At 43.8% G+C, this 16,030-nt stretch overlaps 1 protein-coding gene across 1 annotated transcript in view; it reads left to right on the top strand.

Moving 5' to 3' along the window:
• Positions 1-5,088: 5,088 nt before the first annotated feature.
• Positions 5,089-16,030, top strand: part of LOC111975964 (multiple epidermal growth factor-like domains protein 6) — a gene marked incomplete at its 5' end in the record, with an annotated part of 101,321 nt that continues 90,379 nt past the window's right edge. The window contains 3 exons of the mRNA XM_070442920.1: positions 5,089-5,192; positions 6,513-6,647; positions 7,774-7,883. Of these exons, the coding sequence (XP_070299021.1) occupies positions 5,089-5,192; positions 6,513-6,647; positions 7,774-7,883 (349 nt within the window). The remainder of the gene's footprint in view (positions 5,193-6,512; positions 6,648-7,773; positions 7,884-16,030) is intronic.

Raw genomic sequence — 16,030 nt, 5'->3', positions numbered from 1 at the left:
ATTTTTTTATTAAAAAAAAAAAAAAATCACCTTTATTTAACCAGGTAGGTCATTGAGAACAGTTCTCATTTACAATGCGACCTGGCCAAGATAAAGCAAAGAGTGTGACAAACAACAACACACAAGTTACACATGGAGGAAAACAAACTACAGTCAATAATACAGTGAAAAAAAGTCAATATACATAATATGAGCAAGTGAGGTGAGATAAGGGAGGTGAAGGCAAACAAAATATATATATAAATAAATAAAATATAAAAAGGCCATGGTGGCGAAGTAAATACAATATAACAAGTAAAAAAAAAAGTAGAGTAGAAGATATAGAGATAGAAAAAGTAGAGATAGAAATAATGGGGTGCAAAGGAGCAAAATAAATAAATAAATACAGTAGGTAAAGAGGTAGGTGTTTGGCAAATTATAGATGGCTATGTACAGGTGCAGTAATCTATGAGCTGCTCTGACAGCTGGTGCTTAAAGCTAGTGAGGGAGATAAGTGTTTCCAGTTTCAGAGATTTTGTAGTTCGTTCCAGTCATTGGCAGCAGAGAACTGGAAGGAGAAGCGGCCAAAGGAAGAATTGGTTTTGGGGTGACCAGAGAGATATTACCTGCTGGAGCGCGTGCTACAGGTAGGTGCTGCTATGGTGACCAGCGAGCTGAGATAAGGGGGACTTTACCTAGCAGGGTCTTGTGGATGACCTGGAGCCAGTGGGTTTTGCGACGAGTATGAAGCGAGGGCCAGCCAACGAGAGTGTACAGGTCGCAGTGGTGGTAGTATATGGGGCTTTGGTGACAAAACGGATGGCACTGTGATAGACTGCATCCAATTTATTGAGTAGGTTTTGGAGGCTATTTTGTAAATGACATCACCGAAGTCGAGGATTGGTAGGATAGGTTTCAGTACAAGGGTATGTTTGGCAGCATGAGTGAAGGATGCTTTTGTTGCGGAATAGGAAGCCAATTCTAGATTAACTTTGGATTTGAGATGTTTGATGTGAGTCTGGAAGGAGAGTTTACAGTCTAACCAGACACCTAGGTATTTGTAGTTGTCCACATATTCTAAGTCAGAGCCGTCCCAGAGTTGATGTTGGACAGGCGGGCAGGTGCAGGCAGCGATCGGTTGAAGAGCATGCATTTAGTTTTACTTGTATTTAAGAGCAAATGGGGCCACGGAAGGAGAGTTGTATGGCATTGAAGCTCGCCGGGAGGGTTGTTAACACAGTGTCAAAAGAAGGGCCAGAAGTATACAGAATAGTGTCGTCTGCGTAGAGATGGATCAGAGAATCACCAGCAGCAAGAGCGACATCATTGATGTATACAGAGAAGAGAGTCGGTCCAAGAATTGAACCCTGTGGCACCCCATAGGACTGCCAGAGGCCCGGACAACAGACCCTCCGATTTGACACACTGAACTCGATCAGAGAAGTAGTGGTGAACCAGGCGAGGCAATCATTAGAGAAACAAGGCTGTCGAGTCTGCCGATGAGGATGTGGTGATTGACAGAGTCAAAAGCCTTGTCCAGGTCAATGAATACGGCTGCACAGTATTGTTTCCTATCGATGGCGGTTAAGATATCTTATGACCTTGAGCGTGGCTGAGGTGCACCCATGACCAGCTCTGAAACCAGATTGCATAGCGGAGAAGGTATGGTGGGATTCGAAATGGTCGGAATCTGTTGTTGACTTGGCTTTCGAGACCTTAGAAAGGCAGGGTAGGATAGATATAGGTCTGTAGCTGTTAGGTCAAGAGTGCCCCCCTTTGAAGAGGGGATAACCGCAGCTGCTTTCCAATCTTTGGGAATCTCAGACGACACGAAAGAGAGGTTGAAAAGGCTAGTAATAGGGGTGGCAACAATTTCAGCAGATAGTTTTAGAAAGAAAGGGTCCAAATATCTAGCCCGGCTGATTTGTAAGGGTCCAGATTTTGCAGCTCTTTCAGAACATCAGCTGACTGTATTTGGGAGAAAGAGAATGGGGAAGGCTTGGGCGAGTAGCAGAGGGGAGGGCAGTGCTGTTGACCGGGTAGGGGTAGCCAGTGGTAAGCATGGCCAGCCGTAGAAAAATGCTTATTGAAATTCTCAATTACAGTGGATTTGTCGGTGATGACAGTGTTTCCTATCTTCAGTGCAGTTGGAAGCTGGGAAGGTGTTCTTATTCCATGGACTTTACAGTGTCCCAGAACTTTTTTGAATTTGTGTTGCAGGAAGCAAATTTCTGCTTGAAAAAGCTAGCCTTGGCTTTTCTAACTGCCTGTGTATATTGGTTTCTAGCTTCCCTGAAAAGTTGCATATCACGGGGCTGTTCGATGCTAATGCAGAACGCCATAGGATGTTTTTCTGTTGGTTTAGGGCAGTCAGGTCAGGAGAGAACCAAGGGCTATATCTGTTCCTGGTTCTAAATTTCTTGAATGGGGCATGCTTATTCAAGATGGTGAGGAAGGCATTTAAAAAAAATATCCAGGCATCCTCTACTGACGGGATGAGATCAATATCCTTCCAGGATACCTCGGCCAGGTCGATTAGAAAGGCCTGCTCGCTGAAGTGTTTCGGGAGCGTTTGACAGTGATGAGTGGAGGTCGTTTGACCGTGACCCATTACGGATGCAGGCAATGAGGCAGTGATCGCTGAGATCTTGGTTGAAAACAGCAGAGGTGTATTTGGAGGGCAAGTTGGTTAGGATGATATCTATGAGGGTACCCGTGTTTACGGAATTGGGGTGGTACCTGGTAGGTTCATTGATAATTTGTGTGAGATTGAGGGCATCAAGCTTAGATTGTAGGATGGCTGGGGTGTTAAGCATGTTCCAATTTAGGTCGCCTAGCAGCACGAGCTCTGAAGATAGATGGGGGGGCAATCAGTTCACATTGGTGTCCAGAGCACAGCTGGGGGCAGAGGGTGGTCTATAGCAGCGGCCACGGTGAGAGACTTGTTTTTAGAGAGGTGGATTTTAAAAGTAGAAGTTCAAATTGTTTGGAACAGACCTGGATAGTAAAACAGAACTCTGCAGGCAATCCTTGCAGTAGATTGCAACACCGCCCCTTTGGCCGTTCTATCTTGTCTGAAAATCTTGTAGTTGGGGATGAAAATGTCAGAATTTTTGGTGGTCTTTCTAAGCCAGGATTCAGACACGGCTAAAACATCCGGGTTGGCAGAGTGTGCTAAAGCAGTGACAAAAACAAACTTAGGGAGGAGGCTTCTAATGTTAACATGCATGAAACCAAGGCTATTACGTTACAGAAGTCATCAAAGAGAGCGCCTGGGGAATAGGAGTGGAGCTAGGTACTGCAGGGCCTGGATTCACCTCTACATCACCAGAGGAACAGAGGAGGAGTAGGATAAGGTACGGCTAAAAGCTATGAGAATTGGTCGTCTAGAACGTCTAAAACAGAGAGTAAAAGGACGTTTCTGGGGCGATAAAATAGCTTCAAGGAATAATGTACAGACAAAGGTATGGTAGGATGTGAATACAGTGAGGTAAACCTAGGTATTGAGTGATGATGAGAGAGATATTGTCTCTAGAAACATCATTGAAACCAGGTGATGTCATCGCATATGTGGGTGGTGGAACTGAAAGGTTGGATATGGTATAGTGAGCAGGGCTAGAGGCCCTACAGTGAAATATAGCCAATAAACACTAACCAGAACAGCAATGGACAAGGCATATTTACATTAAGGAGAGGCATGCTTAATCGAGTGTCAATAAGGTCCACAAAGGGTATATAACAAAGTATTGAGATAAACTTTTGTTATTGACCAAATACTTATTTTCCACCATAATTTGCAAATAAATTCATTAAAAATCCTACAATGTGATTTTCTGGATTATTTTTCCTAATTTTGTCTGTCATAGTTGAAGTGTATCTATGATGAAAATTACAGGCCTCTCTCATCTTTTTAAGTGGGAGAACTTGCACAATTGGTGGCTGACTAAATACTTTTTTGCCCCACTGTATATCACTCCAGTGTAAATTGCTAAATTGTAATTACTTTGCCACTATTGGCCTATTTATTGCCTTACTTTTCATTTGCACACACTGTATACAGATTTTTCTATTGTGTTATTGACTGTACGTTTGTTTATCCAATGTGTAACTCTGTGTTGTTGTTTTTGTCACACTTCTTTGCTTTATCTTGGCCAGGTCGCAGTTGTAAATGAGAACTTGTTCTCAACTGACCTACCTGGTTAAATAAAGGTGAAAAAAAAAAATCATGAGTAGGCTATATCTGAAGAAAATAATACAGTTTTAACTTGCAACATGTTACAACACCAGGACATTTGGGGGGAAAAAACGAACATCGCTGTTATTGTCCCAATCCATTCCATTGAAATGATCCATTATCTCTTCAAACAATCTGGACTCAGGGGTAGACATAACACAGTAAATGTAAATCCGGGACCCTCCAATTAGTATGATATGTTACGAAATACAATAAGTATGATAAGTTACGAATTCCAATTTGTTGTTAGCTAGGTGGGTAACGCTAATGCTAGCTAGGCTAGTTTAGCTAGGTTAGTGTTAGGAGGTAGGCTAGGGGAAGGGTTAGCTAAAATTCGTAGTTGTTGCAAAGTAGCTAAAAAGTAGTAAGTAGTTGCTYATTAGCTAAAATGCTGAAATTGTCCATGATGATATCCTCCCACCTACCCACCCCGACCAAATACCATACTTTCGTTTTAGCTTTAAGTAACCTTCTGTACTATGTAACCATACCAAACATAACCATACTAATTTGATTATTGTAGATTTACTTTTACTATGTTACGTCTAGTCTATGAGACCAGGCTGCTTCGATTTACTCTTATAAGCCATTGCGCGCGCATGTGCGTTCAACATCTGCATGTTGTAAACCAGTTAGTAACGACCTCCAAGCACCACTCTGTACGGGATGTATGACTGCATCACTTTTGGAATTAGGTGTTGTACTGACACTTCTCACTCTCTGGTAGATTTTTTTTAGTGTAACAGTGAAGCCTACTTTCAATATTTTTTCAGTAATTTGGCTACGGATTTTTTCTGGATTCTGTCTTTTTTCACTAAAACGTGTCAATACCACTACATTTCTGCGCTTTAATGCATATATATTGATACATTCAACACAACTTGAAAATGGATTGTATCTTCGTTTTAATAGTTTTTCAATACTTACTTATCGATGGGATCTACGAAGTGTCCAGCTATGGAAATCTCCAACCATACATGTAAGTATTTTTTATAAGCTGTCATTTTTACTTGATAATACATATTTTAGTCACAGTAACCTACCTACATGATAAAACATTTCTGGTAAGAGTCATGTCACTTGCTACTGCTATTAATTTGAGTTTAAAAACATATAACCAGAATCCAATATCTGTTGACATATCAAACTACCGGTTAATAGGATTATTTTAAAACTTTCACAAGTTGAAATATGATATTTGTTTATCAATTATTTCATTTAATGTTTCAATGTTTTACTCTAGAGGTGTTTGCATTGAAAGAAGAACAATGTGTTCTATACCTGGGCTTGTATAAACCTGTAGTTAAAACGACACAGACAACAATCACTGTTAACTCTAAGGCTGTATTTTATGGAGCTATGATGCACCTGGAGCTATTCATAAGAATACTCTACTGTCTTTCTCAAAATGCACTGTAATGTTATTACATAATTACACATGATCTCGGGGTGGATTAATGATGCAGGAAGCATTCCTGAGATGCTCCTAAGTTTTCCATATGATGGAGAGCATTCCAGAGTAACAGGTGAGATAAGTCCGAGATTAGGTGATTCTGATAAGTCTGACTTCATTATAAGTCTCTGTTCAGTTGGAATGGCCGTGTCAATGTCAGATAGTGAAAAATAATGGGAATTTTCTCAGAGGGACCATTGCCAGTCTTGGAAAAATAGATACAGTATCAGCATCACAAACTGAAGGTTATCACAGACCTATCAGACATACACACTATCCCAGAGATGAGACAAGCTTGGACATGGAATGACTGAGCTACTCGTAAATGATGAGACTTCTCTCAGACATACTGCAGTTTCTGCTACTGGAGAGGTACCGAAACACTGCTTAATGTTAGAGGGACAGTATGGCAGCTTGAGATGGTCTTAGAGACTACAATGCAGGGAATATGGTACGATGGGATCTATGACACTCAGATGGCACCTGGCTTATAAAACTCAATAACAAGAGGTCCAAATCAGTTTGTATGATCTTGTTATTCTGCTCTCCTTTGGTCAATGTTTTGATATACTGTAGTATCAGGTAAAGTCGTAGTGAATGTTTGTTTGATGTCTTGCTGTAGGCAGTGTCTTGTGCTGCCCTGCTTAGGGGTCAAACAGTAATGCATGGATATTTTCCCCTTAAGTCTTAGCAGACAGCATAGGCTACACAACACAGTATAAACCCGTATGGAATCCTTGTCCATCTATCTTCACTGGTTCATCCTTCATAACACCCTCTTACTGTAAACCCAAAAATGACAGAATATTGATTTGTTCAATGTTTTTTGCCACTGGCCTCTTTCAGGCCCAACGTGTGTGTGGAGCGGGATGTGACGCTGGTTGCCCAAAGGCAGCTGTGTGTGCAGGCCTTCACACGCATGGTCAAGGTCTGGAAGCAAGGCTGCCTAGGACAGAACTGGTGCATGGGATACGAGAGAAGGTGAGTCCTACTTTTCATTCAGCCATCTCTTCATCCATCCATCAATCAATCCATTCTTCTATCCATGTATTCCTCCATCCATTCCGAAAGCAACACTAGTTATTCACCTGTCTAGTTTTCTATCCTTCTCTTCTGTACCCATCATCTCTATGTCAGCCTTTCACATACTCATGTCTCCTATGTTTGTTCTGAGGAATTCTTCAGGAATGCTATTCTGTAGATAGTCATTATGTTCTATATTGCATGTATTGCCTATGGATAATTCTGTGTTGTGCAGTTGTTGCTGACTCAGTCTTAACAGTAATCAAATCATGTCAAAGCTGTTTAAGAGTGCCTCATCCTCATCCCCCTAAATCTCAGTCAACATCTGTCTCRTCTTTTCTGTCTCCTATCCTTTTCCCTCTCTTTTGTTCTTTAATCAGGGTCTCGTAGGCCTCTCATATAGCACTAAGTGCAAGGTATAGCCACAGCTCTCCTGGAGGGTTAGCTAAGCTATCTATTTAGCCGAGGCGTCTCCAGAGGTCAGGTACATACCTGTGAGGAAGAGTCCTGCGGCTTACCCCTGACTCTCTCTCTGGGGGGTTTCTCAATGTGCTATTGAGGCTCGCTTTCTCCATATATTTACCGCAATACAAAGACGCAGGCAGCTTTGAAGGTAGCCAAACCCTTAATTACACGGTGTAAACAAAATTACGCATAATGACTAGTAGCCGTGAGAGGGCTTCTAAACTACAGGGAAAGACACCGTACTCTGAAGTATAGTCTACCAGTCTTGCACATTGAAATGGACGACTTAAAAGACTGGGAAAATGTTTCCTGATTATTATACTGTATGTGACTTAAAAGAGTGGGAAATGTTCTGTGATTATCGTAGTGGATCTGACGTTTTTTTCTTCTTCTTACTCATTGAACCTCATCAGCAACCTAGCCCTCCCACTCTCAGGATGGTAAACCCAACCCCTAAGAACAGACCACCCTCTCCACCCTCCCTAAGAACAGACAGATCAACCATGACATTGTGCCATACATCTGAACCTCTAATTATTGTATAGACAGGTTTTATATAGTGTAGCATTATATTATCTCATTTGTATCCTTTGATAATGTTATGTCTCCTTGATAACAGGACGGCATACTACACAGCATATAAACAAATCTACAGACAAGACTTCCAGACCGTGTATAAGTGCTGTCCTGGATGGTCTCAACTCAACGGAGAGGCTGGCTGCTTGTATCGTAAGTCTTTCCCTTTTCTTCTATTGCTTCATATTACTGAGGTTTCTGTTGTTAAAGTATCACAACCACCTAGTGTTTCAGARAGGGATCTTCTGTTAATGTGGGAGGGAGTGATTGTTACCGTTATCAGGATACAGACAGTGTACAGTCGTGACCAAAAGTTTTGAGAATGACACAAATATTAATTTCCACAAAGTTTGCTGCTTCAGTGTCTTTAGATATTTTTGTCAGATGTTACTATGGAATACTGAAGTATAATTACAAGCATTTCATAAGTGTCAAAGGTTTTTATTGACAAGTACATGAAGTTGATGCAAAGAGTCAATATTTTCTGTGTTGACCCTTCTTTTTCAAGACCTCTGCAATCCGCCCTGGCATGCTGTCAATTAACTTCTGTGTCACATTCTGACTGATGGCAGCCCATTCTTGCATAATCAATGCTTGGAGTATGTCAGAATTTGTGGGGTTTTGTTTGTCCACCCGCCTCTTGAGGATTGACCACAATTTCTCAATGGGATTAAGGTCTGGGGAGTTTTCTGGCCATGGACCCAAAATATCGATGTTTTGTTCCCCAGGCCACTTAGTTATCCCTTTTGCCTTATTGCAAGGTGCTCCATCATGCTGGAAAAGGCATTGTTCATCACCAAACTGTTCCTGGATGGTTGGGAGAAGTTGCTCTCGGAGGATGTGTTGGTACCATTCTTTATTCATGGCTGTGTTCTTAGGCAAAATTGTGAGTGAGCCCACTCCCTTGGCTGAGAAGCAACCCCACACATGAATGGTCTCAGGATGCTTTATTGTTGGCATGACACAGGACTGATGTTAGCGCTCACCTTGTCTTCTCCAGACAAGCTTTTTCCCGGATGCCCGAAACAATCGGAAAGGGGATTCATCCGAGAAAATGACTTTACCCCAGTCCTCAGCAGTCCAATCCCTGTACCTTTTGCAGAATATCAGTCTGTCCCTGATGTTTTTCCTGAGGAGAAGTGGCTTCTTTGCTGCCCTTCTTGACACCAGGCCATCCTCCAAATGTCTTCGCCTCACTGTGCGTGCAGATGCACTCACACTTGCCTGCTGCCATTCCTGAGCAAGCTCTGCACTGGTAGTGCCCCGACCCCGCAGCTGAATCAACTTTAGGAGATGGTCCTGGTGCTTGCTGGACTTTCTTGGGCGCCCTGAAGCCTTCTTCACAACAATTGAACTTCTCTCCTTGAAGTTCTTGATGATCTGATAAATGGTTGATTTAGGTGCAATCTTACTGGCAGCAATATCCTTGCCTGTGAAGCCCTTTTTGTGCAAAGCAATGATGACGGCACGTGTTTCCTTGCAGGTAACCATGGTTGACAGAGGAAGAAACAATGACTCCAAGCACCACCCTCCTTTTGAAGCTTCCAGTCTGTTATTCGAACTCAATCAGCATGACAGAGTGATCTCCAGCCTTGTCCTCGTCAACACTCACACCTGTGTTAACGAGAGAATCACTGACATGATGTCAGCTGGTACTTTTGTGGCATGGCTGAAATGCAGTGGAAATGTTTTTTTGGGATTCAGTTAATTTGCATGGCAACGAGGGACTTTACAATTGATTGCCATTCATCTGATCACTCTTCATAACATTCTGGAGTATATGCAAATTGCCATCATACAAACTGAGGCAGCAGACTTTGTGAAAATTAATATTTGTGTCATTCTCAAAACTTTTGGCCACGACTGTATGTTTATTAGTGTAAATGCAATCTTTACGGGATCGACGCCCGCTTACACGTGAGTGGAGGTGATACTCCATAGGCTAGTGAGAGGAAGGAAGGGTGCGTCAAACCCATCGCCCTGGGTCGGGAGCCGAGGGTGGTTGGGAGAGCATTCAGGAAGAGGTCATAAGATCAAGAGGTACTTGGAGGTATCTCTACCCGATTAACAGCTGTAGTAGCCTTGAAAGTATACTTTATCTACTTTTGAAGAACTATTAAAACAGTGATTTCGTCAGACAGCTCTGCAGCATGGGCATCTGTGGCAACTTAATGCTCACGGGGTACCCTTTTCGCTAACATGGGGCACTTGGCTCATTGGGGAGCACATAGGTAATGTTAGATGGTTGGCTGGCTGCTACTGCCTGAGCAGAGATGAGATGATGACTTAAAAAATGAAATAATAAAGTTGTCCCCCCCAAAAAAATGATATACACAATTCAAATATTTTATTTAAGTAAAGTAATGTGAATAAATGATGGTTAATACGTGTTAAGCAGTAATGAGCAGTCAGTAATATCATGGGGCTCTTATTCATTTCTTTGTTCTGTGTTAGAGACCATGGAATGTTTTCAATGTTTTGGCAATTGAATGGTATCAATATTTGGCGTTGTAATTTCTATTAAAAAGCTCCAAAATCATTTCAAGGTCATATTTCATAATGCATTTAATGTTAACAAATAATAATCTAAATAAAAAACTTTTTTTTTTTTTTTTTTTAATGAACCCGAAACCGAATCCGACCTTAAAAAGCACTAATCACTTAGCACTATCAGTGCAACAGTTACTGTGACGTTCACAACCAACCAGACACTGGGTGAAAGCGCCAATATGTTAAGTCATTTTTTATTTTTTTTGCTGAAACCGGCTTTGCATTGCAATGTCTTGTTTTAAATTCTGCCAAAGATGATAGTGGACTTACAGACATGTTAAAGTGTTGACTGACCACCAGACCTAATCCCCTTTGCTTCTGGCTCAGCTACACTTGGCACTGCAGGGCTCCTTGTGTCCTGAGATGGTGGGTGTGTCTGCCTGCCAAAGAGTGAGGGTTTGGCTGGACAGGTTTCTTTGTTCAGTTGGGTGGACATTTTCGATGTGCTGACTGGTTCCCAGTTTCCTTGGAGCTCCACAGTTAAATCTCGGCTCACACTCATAGTCATGCTACCATATTTCCAATCAGCGGACTCAGAGGAGTGGTAGTAACTGGTGGTACAGGTCAGAGGCTTGCACCATGGACCTTGGCAAAGACTGACTCCAGTGTCACTTCCAACCCTATCCCAGAGGAGAGAGACCACCTGCAAATGAACAGAAAAGAGTCAAGAAGAAAACAATACCATGAGTCAAAACAGAATCTCCCCCACTCTAATCCTCTGCTTTGGTAATGTAGAGACGTGTTGTAGGGATCTGCTGGGCTGAGGTGCCACGGTTTCCACAGTTTCTCTGGACTGGGGCTGGGGCTGAAGCTGGAGATGGGGATGGGCCTGAGGCTGGGCCTGAGGCTGGGGCAGGGGCTGACACTGGGGATGGGGCTGAGGCTGGAGTCAGGACTGGGACTGAGGCTGGGGTAGGGCTGGGGCTGAGTCTCCTGCTGAGGCTGGAGTCAGTACTGGGCCATAAGGCTGAGTGTGAGTCTGCTACTGGGCCTTGGACTGCTCAACTCTGTGTGGACAGGCTTAGCCCCACGCAAGTGAGACCTGGCAGGGCCCTTTGATGGGATTTTACGGCCGTTGATCCGCATCGCATAGCCTGCATACCTTAGACATCACCCCTGACAAAGCCCCTAGTAAACAGCCTAGACATCACTTTCATTCCCCACCACCGCCCACGGGAACGCTCCCACCTCCACCTACCCATCCCCTGTGTCCAGGCCCCAGCACCATCCTGTGTGCTGTGCCTCACCTCCCCTCATGCCTGTGGAGAAGGCTACTGTCTGGGCCAGGGGGTGGTGGGATGGGACAGGGGTGAGAGATGATCCCCTGGATGTGCCTTTCAACAGGGTCTCCTTATGGTCTCATGCTTTCCTCAAAGCCCTCTTTGTCTCTTGTTAAAAGGTTACAGTATTAAATTATCCAGGGAAGCATTAGGCTGTCTGCTCAACCCCTGAGCTCTGGTTTGTTTTAAAACACCACACATGGAAACGTCCTAACAGGCATTCCCCAGTGCTGCCCAGTGTCTCCCTCACTAAGTTGCAGGGTTTTGTTTTTCTTCTGCATGACAATGTCGGCTCTCTTCGACACACGGCTGGGCTTTTATGTCCGTAACTTAAGACGCGGCAGCACTTTGAGACGGGACAAACTAATCACCCTTTTCTCTGAGCCATTGAACCAGGAAAAAAGGATCCTCACACCACAATCCACCCTCTCTCACTCTTGCACACTTAGACCTATGTTGTCTCCAGTGTTCTTCAATGCAATTCAATCTATAGGACTGTTTTTAACAGTGCATACGACATCCAAGAAGACAGATCAGCTCTATAGCAGAGACCGCAAAATGTACAGCTTTAGTAAATCCTTCGAAAACCCCAGAGATTGAAATGGGAATGTTGTGCATTAAGATAGGGATTTAGTGTCTGGCACATGTGAGGTCTCTGTTGAGGGGGTGTCTGTGTGGTGTGTCTGCGCTAATAAAAAGTGAGTGTAAGCTAATTAGGCTAATGTTGTTATTGTGAGGCAGTTGAGCGGAATGAAGTGTCACATCATGCTGTAGAGAAACAGCCCTGTACATTGATGAGCAGCCATGCTAACAGCCCGTTTTCCAATCCTCTCCCTCTATCCCTATCTCCCTCGCTCTCCTCCGTTTGGTTCTCTTCTATCGTCCTTCTTGTCTCCCCATCTCTCGGCCATATCTACAGTCCAGCTGTTCACTTTCGCTGTGGGCATTTTCCGACTTACTGGCTCCTCTTGTCCAGTTCTCCCTCATCCTCTACTAAGATATACTCTTATTTGGTCATATGTAAGGCTTGAGAATGGTAAAACATTTGAAATATGTCTGGTTATTGTCACGGCTCCCTCCTTCTGCGCTGTCCCTCCCCATCCTCCCCATTCCTAGTCTTTCTATTCCCTTCTAATCCTGATTTAAGATAGTGTGGGGCAAGCTTTACTTGTAAAGCATCCCAGTGACATGGCATAGCTGGGATTCTTAGACTGTAGTATCAGGCTATCCCAATGGCAGATGGTAGCCATTGTATATAATCAAAGTTAAAGTGCAGACCTAATGGTTTTCGAAGACATCCTCTTTGTCCAGCACATGCCATAAAACCCAACATTTTGGCTGCAAAGGCCTGATTTGACTGAGAATCCTGGGGCAGTGCACGCAATAGGAACCTTTTCCACAAGGAGGTAATCTGTGCACACTGACATGTGTTCTAACTGGCCTGAATTCCATTTGCCACTGTTCATGTGCATGTGGAAGTGCATGCAAATGCATAATTTGGTTCAAAGCTAAAGTGTTGCTTAGGTGACCCATTGAAATAATGTATTTTTGTGTTTTTTGAGAAGCACCAATTGGCTTGATGACTATCTGACTTTCCTGAGGGTAAGAGTCCTTGACTTGCTGATGGTGCTTCTAGAGACTTCCATCCACTTCTCCTCCATTCTAAGGTCCATTCAATGAGCTAAGAGTTCATCCCCAGTGAGTTGCCTGGTGAATGGACCGGGACAGTCAAGAGTGGAAGCGGGCAGTTATGTTGATTGATGGCAACAATGAGCTTTGTGACAGGGAGTGAGGAGCAGAGGGGCGGGGACAATGGCTCCACCAGTTTGTCGCCCTCGTTAACTGCTGAATGGGAACTGGCCCCCTTTTGTGGTGGGAGGGACCAGGCTGGCGGATATACACGTGTACCGGGCCAGAGGGACGAGGAGACTGTGGCTCTCCGTGGGTGGTCTTTGTGTGTGTGGAGAAACACTGCATCCCAGGGATAAATCAAATCAAAGTTTATTTGTCACGTGCGCCGAATACAACAGGTGACCTTACAGTGAAATGCTTACTTACAGGCTCTAACCAATAGTACAAAAAAGGTATTAGGTGAACAATAGGTAGGTAAAGAAATAAAACAACAGTAAAAAGACAGGCTATATACAGTAGTGAGGCTATAAAAGTAGCGAGGCTACATACAGACACCGGTTAGCCAGGCTGATTGAGGTAGTATGTACATGTAGATATGGTTAAAGTGACTATGCATATATGATAAACAGAGAGTAGCAGTAGCGTAAAAGAGGGGTTGGCGGGTGGTGAGTGGGACACAATGCAGATTGCCCGGTTAGCCAATGTGCGGGAGCACTGGTTGGTCGGCCCAATTGAGGTAGTATGTACATGAATGTATAGTTAAAGTGACTATGCATATATGATAAACAGAGAGTAGCAGCAGNGGGGGGCACAATGCAAATAGTCCGGGTAGCCATTTGATTACCTGTACAGGAGTCTTTTTGCTTGGGGGTAAAAACTGTTGAGAAGCCTTTTTGTCCTAAACTTGGCACTCCAGTACCGCTTGCCATGCGGTAGTAGAGAGAACAGTCTATGACTGGGGTGGCTGGGGTCTTTGACAATTTTTAGGGCCTTCCTCTGACACCGCCTGGTGTAGAGGTCCTGGATGGCAGGCAGCTTAGCCCCAGTGATGTACTGGGCCATACGCACTACCCTCTGTAGTGCCTTGCGGTCAGAGGCCGAGCAATTGCTGTACCAGGCAGTGATGCAACCAGTCAGGATGCTCTCGATGTTGTAGCTGTAGAACCTTTTGAGGATCTCAGGACCCGTGCCAAATCTTTTTAGTTTCCTGAGGGGGAATAGGCTTTATCGTGCCCTCTTCACGACTGTCTTGGTGTGTTTGAACCATTCTAGTTTGTTGTTGATGTGGACACCAAGGAACTTGAAGCTCTCAACCTGCTCCACTACAGCCCCGTCGATGAGAATGGGTGCGTGCCCGGTCCTCCTTTTCCTGTAGTCCACAATCATCTCCTTAGTCTTGGTTACGTTGAGGGTTAGGTTGTTATTCTGGCACCACCCGGCCAGGTCTCTGTTCACAGACACGCACATACAAAAACAGACTGGCATGGCATGGTGTTTCCGAGTCATAGAGGCTAAGCTCATTGTCTTGGGATGTTTTCATTTAAGTTTATCATGTCCATGATAAACACTGTGTATGAAAAGCAGGAAAGTGTAAAATGTACCACAAATATCCTCTTCCTATTCTCCTCCACCCATGTATCTAGTACTTGTTATCTTATCTGTGACCAACACTGCCAGACAGGGAGACATTTTGAGTAATTCAGTTTAGCCACCAGGCTCCCACCCACATCCTCCCACTGCACATGGAAATCTGTGTATCCTACCTTCAGGGATATCCCCATTCAGATACATCCATCAACATTACATACTAAGACAAGTGATTTAGGAGACAGGCTTGAAATATACATTTTTGGAATGTCCCTGAAACCATTCTTCAGGGGTATTTAAAGTTGTTCTGGTGACGAGGACCTTCTGACAGTGCTGCCCTTGGCCTATCCTGGCTACTGTGAGAACCCTTTGATTTTATACATTCCTCTGCAAAGCAAAACATGATTTGCTGCCTCAAACTATAGTGCGGCTCTCCGTGTGTACCAATTACTAACACAAACGGAGATGGCAGGGTGGAGCTTTTATGCGGCAGGTAGCCTTGTGGTTAGAGCGTTGGGCCAGTAACCGCAAGGTTGCTGGATCGAATCCTCGAGCTGACATGGTAAAAATCTGTTGTTCTGCCCCTGAACAAGGCAGTTAACCCACTGTTCACCGGTATGCCATCATTGTAAATAAGAATTTGTTCTTAACTGATTTGCCTAGTTAAATAAAGGTTAAATATTCTTTTTTTATATAATTAAAATGCCTACGAATTACTGTAAATCTGCTCCCTCTGTCTCTCAATCTGGGGWTAAACATATGGACACAACCTAAACAAACAGACCCTCATCATTGACTATAAAGATACACTGCCTCTGTTAGGATGTGGAGGCCATGTCAGAGGCTGAGCTGGTGACACCTGCACCTTGGACTCCAGCATCCGTCTGGTGGCAGTGCGACTCATTGACCTATCTCTGTTTCTCTGTGGAAGCAGCTAATCCCCTCAGACAAGGTYTCTTTGTAACAGAGTGGAGGCAATCACAGAGAAAGATGAGAGTGAGTGTTACGCCGTTTGCCGTGCTGCACAGCAAGTTAAGGAATTATTTCAAGGGAGATTAAGCAGTGTAATGGTGGAGAGCGTGCGGCGGGAACATGCTCTCCATGGTTAGCTGGCAAGAAGTTCATTTCTCACATTTCTTAGAGGGGGAAAGGGACAAGCGTCTTGTTTGCCACTTGTGACATATTGAAAACTTCAGGGTGGTTTGACTCCTCGCTTCCTTGGCAGTGGTTTTTAATTGCATTGGAAAATGG

Source organism: Salvelinus sp. IW2-2015, linkage group LG1 (assembly GCF_002910315.2).
Source record: "Salvelinus sp. IW2-2015 linkage group LG1, ASM291031v2, whole genome shotgun sequence".
NCBI lineage: Eukaryota > Metazoa > Chordata > Actinopteri > Salmoniformes > Salmonidae > Salvelinus > Salvelinus sp. IW2-2015.
The sequence above is the reverse complement of the archived record's forward strand: the minus strand, read 5'-3'. Positions and strand labels throughout refer to the sequence as shown.